Source organism: Capsicum annuum, chromosome 6 (genome assembly GCF_002878395.1).
Source record: "Capsicum annuum cultivar UCD-10X-F1 chromosome 6, UCD10Xv1.1, whole genome shotgun sequence".
Lineage (NCBI taxonomy): Eukaryota > Viridiplantae > Streptophyta > Magnoliopsida > Solanales > Solanaceae > Capsicum > Capsicum annuum.
Window position 1 is genome coordinate 1,474,681 of NC_061116.1, and position 11,334 is coordinate 1,486,014.

The 11,334-nt window shown below is 36.6% G+C and overlaps 1 protein-coding gene and 1 long non-coding RNA gene across 2 annotated transcripts; both read right to left on the reverse strand.

Moving 5' to 3' along the window:
• Nucleotides 1-349: 349 nt before the first annotated feature.
• On the reverse strand, nucleotides 350-2,867 carry LOC107874542 (secreted RxLR effector protein 161-like). Its single transcript, XM_047413407.1, has one exon. It carries the CDS (start codon nucleotides 1,778-1,780, stop codon nucleotides 1,148-1,150), a length of 633 nt encoding a protein of 210 aa, XP_047269363.1. The 5' UTR covers nucleotides 1,781-2,867; the 3' UTR covers nucleotides 350-1,147.
• Nucleotides 2,868-9,631: 6,764 nt separating this feature from the next.
• On the reverse strand, nucleotides 9,632-10,954 carry LOC124899213. Its single transcript, XR_007056329.1, has 3 exons — nucleotides 10,894-10,954; nucleotides 10,124-10,378; nucleotides 9,632-9,933 (listed from the first exon to the last, which is right to left on the reverse strand). It is a non-coding gene; the product is annotated as an uncharacterized LOC124899213 (long non-coding RNA).
• Nucleotides 10,955-11,334: the final 380 nt, after the last annotated feature.

Consider the following 11,334-nt stretch of genomic DNA (forward strand, 5'->3'; position numbering starts at 1 on the left):
GTGCTGCTGACCTCATTGCAACAGTAAATGTTGTTCTTAAGGATATGCCATCTCAAACTTTTAGGCCAAATTGGTGGCTATTTTCCTCCTGTTTCTAAGAAAAAGTTTATCACCTCCTTCATTGATACATTGCAATTTGAATATCGAGGCCCAAAATGGCTATCGGCCTCCTTAACTGATGAGCGCGCTTCTCCTGTTCCTTTATCAAGAATCCTCAAGGTATCAATTGTTGATTCTCACAATTAGAAGTATTGAATCTGTCTGGGGTAATGGAGGTTCTAGGTTAAATCATCCTAGTTAATTCTTTTCAAATTTTAGCTTCTAACCGTGGCTTCTTTTCTGCAGGTGGCACCTTTAAGTCCATTAAATAACGGATTTGTGAGCTTAACTAAGAGAAGTCTTTATCTAGATGCTACTCAATTAGAAATGAAGCAACTTTTACTCAGATACACATCATGGAAACTATCACCTTAGAGGGATTGCATCACAAAAATGCAGGAAGGTTCGGATAGAGATGAAGAATCTATCGCTCGGAGTTATTCAAGTGGTTAGAGTAGCGCAGATATATTGTTGTAATTTGTGTAATCTGCAGATTATGTACTCCCTATAGGGATAACTGATGAAGAAAGTATAGTAGGAAATAGTGAAGAAGAGAATTAAGAGAAAGCATGTAGATTGTATTGATTATCTTGATTGAACTGTACACTTGGTAGGTATTTATACACTAGTTCAATGATTAACTACTTCTAACTACCTTAACTAATCTTGATCAACCCCTTAACTAACTGCTAATACAGTGACTAAATAATTTAGACATTTACTAAACTACCCTTGCTTGTTGCTTACTCTCAACACTCTCCCTCAAGCTAGGAGTAGTGAAGATGTCCTGCAGTCCAAGCTTAGAGCTAAGATAGTGGTGTTGAACTTTTGTAAGTCCTTTGGTTAGTAAGTCAACTGGATTATCCCTTGTTGAAACATATCTGGTTGTCACCATTCCTTGATTGATCTTCTCCCGAATGTAATGGCAATCTACTTCAATGTATTTGGTTCATTCATGGTAAACTGGATTGGCTACTATTTGCATTACTGCTTTACTGTCTGTGAATATTTGAACAGGTTACTTTACCTCAATACCAATCTCTTTCATCTATCCCAAGATCCAAACTAATTCAGTAACTGTTGTAGCCATGCTCCTGTATTCAGATTCTGCAGAGCTTCTAGACACTGTGTTTTGTTTCTTTGATTTCCATGACACCAGTGAGTCACCTAGTTTCACAAAGTACCCTGAAACTGACTTTCTAGGGTGAGGACATGCTGCCCAGTCAGCATCATAGTATGTTGTGATATCAGTGTTGCTCTTACCGGATAAAAGTACACCTTGACCTGGATTATTCTTGATGTACCTCACAACTCTCATAGCAGCTTCCATGTGATAATGTTTTGGCTGTTGCAAGTACTGACTTAGAGTTTGTACTGCAAAAGATATATCAGGTCTTGTCGTGGTAAAATATAGAAGTTTACCTATTAACCTTTGATACTTTCCTTGGTCAGCTAAAGAATCATTTACTACAGAAGATTCAGTGCTTTTGATATAGTCACCAAACTCTTTGATTGTCTGCTTTGTGTTTGTATCTACATATGTTGCTGAAGGTTTTGCACCACTTAGTCCTGTTTCTGCAATGAGTTCCAAGGAATATTTCCTTTGGTGCATTAAGATTCCATGTTTAGATCTAGCAAATTCAATTCCTAGGAAGTATTTTAAATCTCCTAGATCCTTCATCTGAACACCTTCTTTAAATCTGCTTTAATCTCTTCTATGACATTGATACTGTCTCAAATTATGAGCATATCATCCACATAGATAAGAACTGTCACAACCCCAACTTTTTATTTCTTGATGAATAAAGAGTGATCCAACTCACTTTGTTTGAACTGAAGATTGATCAAGGCTTCAGACAACTTAGTATTCTATTGTCTTGGAGCTTGTTTGAGACCATAGAGGGATTTTCTAAGTCTACACACTGTCTTCTCCCCTTGTCTTTGAAATCCTTGAGGCATTTCCATATAAATCTCATCAAACAAATCACCCTGAAGGAAGGCATTAAATACATCCATCTGATGTATATGCCACTGATTTTGAGCAGCAATGGTTAAGATTGTCCTAATAGTTTTCATCTTAACAACTGGGGAAAAAGTCTCTTGATAGTCAATCCCTTCCTTTTGACTATACCCCTTAGCTACAAGTATAGCCTTTAGTCTTTCAATTTCACCTGTTGACTTATATTTAATCTTATAAATCCACTTACATCCTATAGGCTTTATTTCCCTTCAGGTAGTTTAACAATTTCCTAGGTCTGATTTCCTTCAAGTGCAGAGATTTCTGAATGCATGGCTTCAGAACATATTAGCTAAATATGTCTCATGGAAAGCAAATAACTGATCATATGCTATGTAGTTGGCCATAGCATAGGGTCCATCTTGAGCACTTAGTGACACAAAATCTTTCATCCACAAGGGTGGCCTCCTTTCCCTTTCTAATCTTCTGTACTCCTGAATATTATCCATATAGTCAGTGTGAGGTATTGAATGACCATTTCTTTGATGATCAACTTCTGGTGGATGTGGTGGAGGAATTGTAGATGATAGAGGTGGATTTAATCCTTCACCGGCTTCCAATTCCTAATAGCTCAATTCAACTTGTTGAAATATGCTTGGATCAGCATCTTGTTTCACTAGTGTGAATGGAAACACATCTTCCTTGAAAATAACATCTCTGTTGATAAAGAAAGAGTTAGTTTTAATATCATAAAGAATGTAGCCCTTTGGTACTTCTTAGTATCCCATAAGTACAGCAGGCCTTGCTCTAAACTTAAGCTTATATAGTTCTTGAACTATTTTAGCATAGCAAATACATCCTATAACCCTGAGATAACTTATAGAAGGTTTTCTATCATATAATCTTTCAAAAGGAGTTTTATTGTTGATAACAGAACTAGGTAACTTGTTTATAATATAGGTTGCAGCTTGTACACAACAACCCCAAAACTGTATAGGAATATATGCTTGAAACCTTATAGCTCTAGTTAGTTCAAGAATGTGTTTGTATTTCTTTCACGACCCGAACCGGGGCCCTGGACGTGACGAGTATTCCGAACCCTAAGGCCCAAAACACCCCTATCTGTCTGGTAATCATGCACACAATTCTTATGATAAAAGAAATGCGAAAGATACACAATATAACGTAAACATGGTCAATAATCATATGCGTATAATAATGGGGAAATAATGTCCCACACTCTCAAATCAACATCTCTAAAACCGTCTGCAAAATCTCTACTACATGACTGAAATGATAACTATCTGAAAACTGGGACAAGGCCCCAATAGACCCAAAACTACTAAATGATAAATGAAATAGCAGACATCAGTCCTTCCGAAATATAGAAGGCTCACCACTTACTTCTGCGATCTGTCGAAAGAAATCTACTGGTTACCTTCCGAAATATAGAAGGCTCACCACTTAATTCTGTGATCTATCGAAAGAAATCTCCTGGTTATCTGGACTCCTAAACTGTGCCTCCGAACCTGGGAGGGAAGGGGGTCAATACAAAAGTACTGGTACGCAGAGAAATCAAAATAGAAATATAATATTTTTACACAATATAGGTGAGACCCATTATAAAGCAGTTTCATATCAAATCATTTGAAAAAAAACACATGGGCATAATGTAATAGTTTTCAATACCAATGTAATGCGATTGAGCTAGGTGGAACACCCTAAAATTGTAATTCCACGGCTATGTGGAATCAGCCTCTGGTGCTCGGCGGCCAAGCCTCCAATCCAAGTAGCCGCCAGGATTTGGAGCCGGTATACCCCCCATGTGAGTACACCGCAGGGAATCCCCCCATGTGAGATGTCCCAATTATTTTATTATCCTCCCATGTAGGATACAATATCATATGATCCGCATCGGCAACTACGGTTTCCAGCGATGAGCCCTTTCACTCAAACGCCTTCTTCGGGCATCCACCTTTCTCATGAAAATCAATGCATTCAAACTTTGTTCAAATCAATCACATGTCATACTCTGTAGGGTATAGTCATACCCGACTTGCAAGTCATCTTGCAAGTCATCAGTATCATATGATTCTCTTCATTCAATCATCATATGCAACATATTTCAACATGAACAAAACAACCCTCTCTTTGAAAGTCAAAAACCATATCCAAATCATGACTTTTTTTAAGACATTTCATGACATGCATTTCAAGATGATTTCAAACATTTCACATCATATGAGGATTTAATACAAAATTTTATCAAGAGAGGGGTTCCATGTAAATCATGCTCTCAATTTATCATCATTATGAAACACATATGTATACATATATAATATATCAAATCATTTTGGGGAAAGGCCTAAAAGACCACAACAATATCATTAAAACATTTAAAACATAATTATATTCTAAATTTCAAAACCCCCATTTTTGAAAACATGAATTTTAAAGCCCATGAGATTTTTTTGAGATAACCCCACGTACCTCTATTTCCAAAGATAATAGATGTTTCTTGAAGCTTGCGGATTGGTGATTCCGAATATGTAATTATCTTCGAAAACCTACGGTCGAATCTTGAACTATTTGGATTTTTATTTTGAAATCCTAAGGAGTGTTCTTGAGCAATTTTGATGAATGAAGGTGTATTTTGGTGTTTGAGGGATTAAATCCCGTGTTGGTGGTATATATAGGGGTGGAGGATGACCAAAATACACCTAAGGAACAATTAAGGTCAAATCTGTCCCTCAGTTGACAGTTTGATAGGCTGGAGTAAATAGATTACAACATTTTACTCATATACTCAAATTGGATGAAACCAACTGCATTTGAAATAGGACTCAAAGATCTTTCGTTTGATATATTATACATCACACAGTTTATTATATACAGGGAGTTATGATCGTTTGAAGTTGACCCTGAAATGCTGAAAACTGGGCAATAGGCTATGCGTTTTGCTACTGTTTTGAAATCCAAATGCAGCCTTATGTGTTTCAAAAAATTCCGAAACTTATCCGAGATGTACAATGAGCTTGCCCGATCGTAACGCAACTTGAAAATCTAAAAACGGATGTCGGGAAGGTTGAAAATTTATATCCCGAAGATTGCCAGCTAAAATGACTCTAAGTCCTCATTACACTTAGAAAAATTTTCAAGTTTTTAAGTCTAAGGGCACTCTATTAAAGGCTAATCCATGCACGACTTTTACGGGGTGTTACATTATCTCCCCCTTAGGATCATTCGTCCTCGAATGATGGGTAGGAACCTTTTGAAGCCTTAAAGATATGGAATAATGCGGACATGATATGTTTCTCTAAGAAAGAATACACTGATCTGAAACATGACTATAAGGCTGGAACTACTGATGTTCTAAATTCTTATACCGGACATGCATATCTGATGCATGGAATACATGACTGAACCTATTCATAAGCTGAATTCTCATAATGAACATGCATATTTGATGCATGGATCTGTGACTGAGTTGTTCTCATGAACGCAGGACTAAATACACTGATAAGTTGAACTTTTTCTATTGAAGAAGCATTTCTAATGCATGCATATCTGACTGAACTGACGTATGAATGTATGACTGAATACGCAATGATAGCTGGTGCGAGGCTTGTAATAAGAATCTAATCTATGCATGCAACTGAATGAGGTATCTCTCCCTTGGGATCTTATGTTCCTCTATGAATGCTCAATTCACTAAGATACTCGGGGAACTGAGGCGATGCACAGGGCACCTACGAATTGAATCATAACTGAACCTTTGGAATCTGAATCTAATGCATGACGCATAAACTGATCTATACTTGCAATTACTAGTATACTCTATCTTGGAATAGTAGCATGTCTGAGATTTCGGGTAGCATGAATAAATGAAAAGACGAGAAAACAAGCCATGCGAATCTGCTTGTTAAACTGACTTACTAACTATACAGACTGAATTATGCTGGACCTTCATACTTAACTGGAGTATTCTCTTCAACACTCTCTCTAAGGAAGTTCTAGCAGTAATAGGGAGCCAAAAATCTTGGGTATGGATTACATAAGACATCCAACTAAGGAAATCACAACATTGACACTACTCTGCAGTCTGGAATATAGACATATAACTCTTAAATTAGGATAGAATTTTCAGACCTTTGGCAATACAACTTCTTACTTTCAGGCGTAGCGCACTTCCCGAATATCCCTTAACTATACTATTCCCTATAAATATGATATTCATTCAATTCAGCTTAAATTTCTCATATGACAAATCTTTCTACTAGTGTCTAAAATAACTTAATATGCCTTACCACTTCAATGACTACTCTGAACTCTTAATATGAAGTCGCTAAAGCATATTGTGACCTTCCACTACAATCCCAAAACGTCATTCATGCCTAATTTATAACCACATGTTAACTTCAAGGCAAACACCCATAAATACATACTTCACATAGTTTCAAAACTATTATCAATATAACTCCCACGCGCTATCCTAAAAACATACACACGCAAACTTTTCCACTAACCATCACATGTATCAAAGACTTGGCCCCAAATCTTACTTCATACTTATGGCCATATCTAAACAAGCATACTATGATCTTCCATCAACAAGAACATTTACATCATCACCACTATCATTGCATAGGGAGGGTCACTAAAAGGTTAAAACATAAGACCCCGAAGCATGAAAAGATTTTTATATGGGACTGAGCACACTATAAAGAGTGAGTACATGTGCCATAAGTTGCATGACCTCAACTAGAGTTCATAACATAAGGAATGTGATTCCGACTACTTGAATGAACTAGAACTCATTATCTTGGAACTGAAAGAGTACGTGACTCTCTATCATATACAGGGATCATGAACTATGATCACGGAACTGAATCGTAAGGCATGAATAAGCACCCGAATAACTGAAAAAAATACTGAGGTAGGAATAGGTTGAGATTCACCCTCACTTTCTGATGTTTTAAATCATACTGCATCACTACTAGAATCTGAGAGCCTTATTTGGTCATTCGTTCTGTCATCTCCCCCTTAGCTTCAAGTCATTATCTAGAGTTTGGGAGATCCTTTACCAGATTCTAACTGAACTACACTTACTGCACTCTAGGATCTGAAAAAAAATTACAATACATGCATATCATAGAACTTAGCCCGAATGACTACCTTCCAGGATACACTTTATCTTTCTCTGGCCACCAATAGTCATAGTATAATGCTTGCACACTTATTCTATCGGTTCAACCTTCAAAAGTCAAGCTTAGATGCTAACACTTAACATGGATATCACCAAGCCTTTGATGAACCATATCTCTTTCGACAGAGCCTACCACTATTGCGACTCCAAATTTATATCCCTCTACTATGAGAATCAAGATCATCGCAAAAGGCCCAACACTATCAATCAAAACACCTTAACATGGCTATTTAGATCACCATATACCATCTAACTAGTATTTATCCACTTAACAATTCAATGGTACCACTAGCCACGCACAATAAGTAATAGCCTTAGAAAGAATGCCGCAACCTCATGTCACCTTAGGCATACTTCTACATCATACATACAATATCATACATCACTAAGAATCAAATAAACCTAATCTCTTGCGTACACCACTCAAGCCTATTAGATCACTTCCATAAAACCGGTATCATTACCCAATCAATCATCACAACTACCTTAATAGCCATCAACTGTGCAAACTTAATGTCTAGTTCTAAACATGACTTACAATCTAACCTTACACATAATTCTCACTTGGACACTACAAAATAAACATCAAGAAACACTAGTATGCTAGAACTTCACAACCACAACAATCGATCATGACCTTACGGTCTTCCTTATCATAACTCATTAGCACGTACTATTTCAACACATCAAGCCTACTAATTTAATCTCACAAAATATACATCATTAATCTCATGCCAACATTTTTTTCACCACCACATTCTACACTTAAATTCAAACCTATAGTTTAGCATCAATCATCTACCACCAATGACGAGTGCAAAATAATATGCTAGTCCAGAAAATTGATACATTCTATTTAAACACCTCAAAACCCACTACATACCTTCTCACAAGTTGTACTAGTTTACAACTACCAACGAAAAAAAGGTCAAGGGGGTAAAGTTACATGATAGACATGATCAACCTTAATCTTATATTATAACCCCATAAAATTTTTTCTACTTATACGGATTTCTCACCTCATACTAACTCACTCAATCATACATTTAGACTACCTTCAATTTCCACTACAACCGTGAGTCTATAATTATGACTTAATGGCTAATACAATCATTTTCACATATCAAGCCACCGACAAATCACCCTAACTATCAACTCCTTCTCTACCTTCTACTAATAACACACAAGGACGAATCACCTCTTTACCAACTTAATCTCTTGAAAATAGATTCAGCTATACATATACTAAACCAACACAAGAACAACAAATTGGACAACAAGTTGCTAGTGAATCGAAATAGGCCTCACACGGCTTCACTAGACTTTGATTTTTGTATTTTGAACAAGAAAATGAGATGATGACAAGTCAACTATGCTAGTGAATCGAAAGAGCCCCACACGGCTTCACTAGACTTTATTTTTCAACAACACTTTGATGACAAGATTTCATGAGATAGAGATTTAATACGCAATATTCAATGAACTAAGAATACACATCTTACTCTGTAGAAAAAAAATTGGAGTCAAACACTTCCTCCATGGACTACCATAACATCCACACATGCTGCTAGCTACCACATTAGTTCATCACTATAAAGGGGTAAATCATCCTCACTCTGACTTCTAACTTTGTGACTTCACATCACCAACTTCTTAGTCTAATCTCCCTACCAATAGGTCATGACCCTGACACTTTAACTCATACTATTATTCGGGTGGAAATACAGTTCCAACAATTCTGCTACACATCACTCCCTCTTAAGCATGACATCTACTACATAAATTTTTGAAAAGGACTGAATACAATTAATATCGTAGGTTGTAAGGCACGATTTCATCAATATCAAGGTTCACACCAAAACCAATACACTCTCTGAAGCAATAATAGACTCTTCTCAAGTCCTTGCACAATTTTAAGATCTTATATAACGCGATTCGAAGGGACAATACCATTTAGACTCTAAACTTCTGCACTTGAATCACCCCAGTAATGTAATGGGTCTGAGAACATCAGAGTAAGGAAAGAATTTGGGATGATTTTACTTTTGTATAGACGTCACCATAGCATGAATTAGAGTATGTAGGAGGAACATTCTGACTCTGTTGCACGAATTAGAACATGAAGAAAGAGAGACATTCCTAAACGCCTTGTAGCCTTCTGCTTATAAGTGTGGTGCGCTAAACACTCATAAACAAGACTCTACCCGACGCAATTTTGTAGACACCCTGGGACCATGAATTATGCTCTAATACCAAGTTTGTCAAGACCCAAATTGGGGCCCTGGCCGTGATGAGTATTCCGAACCCTAAGGCCCAAAACACCCCTATCTGTCTGGTAATCATGCACACAATTCATATGATAAAAGAAATGCGGAAGATACACAATATAACGAAAACATGGTCAAGAATCATATGCGTACAATAATGGGGAAATAATGTCCCACACTCTCAAATTAACATTTCTAAAACCATCTGCGAAATCTCTACTACATGAATGAAATGATAACTATCTGAAAACTGGGACAAGGCCCCAGTAGATCCAAAACTACTAAATGATAAATGAAATAGCAGACATCAGTCCTTTCGAAATATAGAAGGCTCACCACTTAATTCTGTGATATGTCGGAAGAAATTTACAGGTTATCTGGACCCCTAGACTGTGCCTCCAAACCTGGGAGGGAAGGGGGTCAATACAAAAGTGCTGGTACGCAGAGAAATCAAAACAGAAATATAATATTTTTACACAATATAGGTGAGACCCATTATAAAGCAGTTTCATATCAAATCATTTGAAAAAAACACATAGGCATAATGTAATAGTTTTCAATACCAATGTAATGAGATTGAGCTAGGTGGAATACCTTACAATTGTAATTCCACGACTATGTGGAATCCGCCTCTGGTGCTCAGCGGCCAAGCCTCCAATCCAAGTAGCTTCCAAGATTTGGAGCCGGTATACCCCTCATGTGAGTACACCATAGGGAATCCCCCCATGTGAGATGTCCCAATTATTTTATTATCCTCCCATGTAGGATACAATATCATATGATCCGCATCGGCAACTACGGTTTCCAGCGATAAGCCCCTTCACTCAAACGCTTTCTTCGGTCATTCACCTTTCTCATGAAAATCAATGCATTCAAACTTTGTTCAAATCAATCACATGTCATACTCTGTAGGGTATCGTCATACCCGACTTGCAAGTCATCTTGCAAGTCATCAGTATCATATGATTCTCTTTATTCAATCATCATATCCAACATATTTCAACATGAACAAAACAACCCTCTCTTTGATAGTCAAAAACCATATCCAAATCATGACTTTTTTTAAGACATTTCATGACATGCATTTCAAAATGATTTCAAACATTTCACATCATATGAGGATTTAATACAAAATCATATCAAGAGAGGGGTTCCATGTAAATCATGCTCTTAATTTATCATCATTGTGAAACACATACGTATACATATATAATATATCAAATCATTTTGGGGAAAGGCCTAAAAGACCACAACAATATCATTAAAACATTTAAAACATAATTATATTCTAAATTTCAAAACCCCCATTTTTGAAAACATGAATTTCAAAGCCCATGAGATTTTTTTGAGATAACCCCACGTACCTCTATTTCCAAAGATAATAGATGTTTCTTGAAGCTTGCTGATTGGTGATTCCAAATATGTAATTATCTTCGAAAACCTACGATCGAATCTTGAACTATTTGGGTTTTTATTTTGAAACCCTAAGGAGTGTTCTTTAGCAATTTTGATGAATGAAGGTGTATTTTGGTGTTTGAGGGATTAAATCTCGTGTTGGTGGTATATATAATGGTTGAGGATGACCAAAATACCCCTAAGGAACAATTAAGGTCAAATCTGTCCCTCAGTTGACAGTTTGATAGGCTGGAGTAAATCGATTATAACATTTTACTCATATACTTAAATTGGATGAAACCAACTGCATTTGAAATAGGACTCAAAGAGCTTTTGCTTGATATATTATAGCTCACACATTTTATTATATACAGGGATTTATGATCGTTTGAAGTTGACCCTGAAATGCT

Excerpts from the sequence above, each read along its gene's own strand:
- LOC107874542 (XM_047413407.1), bottom strand. The coding sequence starts at position 1,780 with ATGAAGGATCTAGGAGATTTAAAATACTTCCTAGGAATTGAATTTGCT.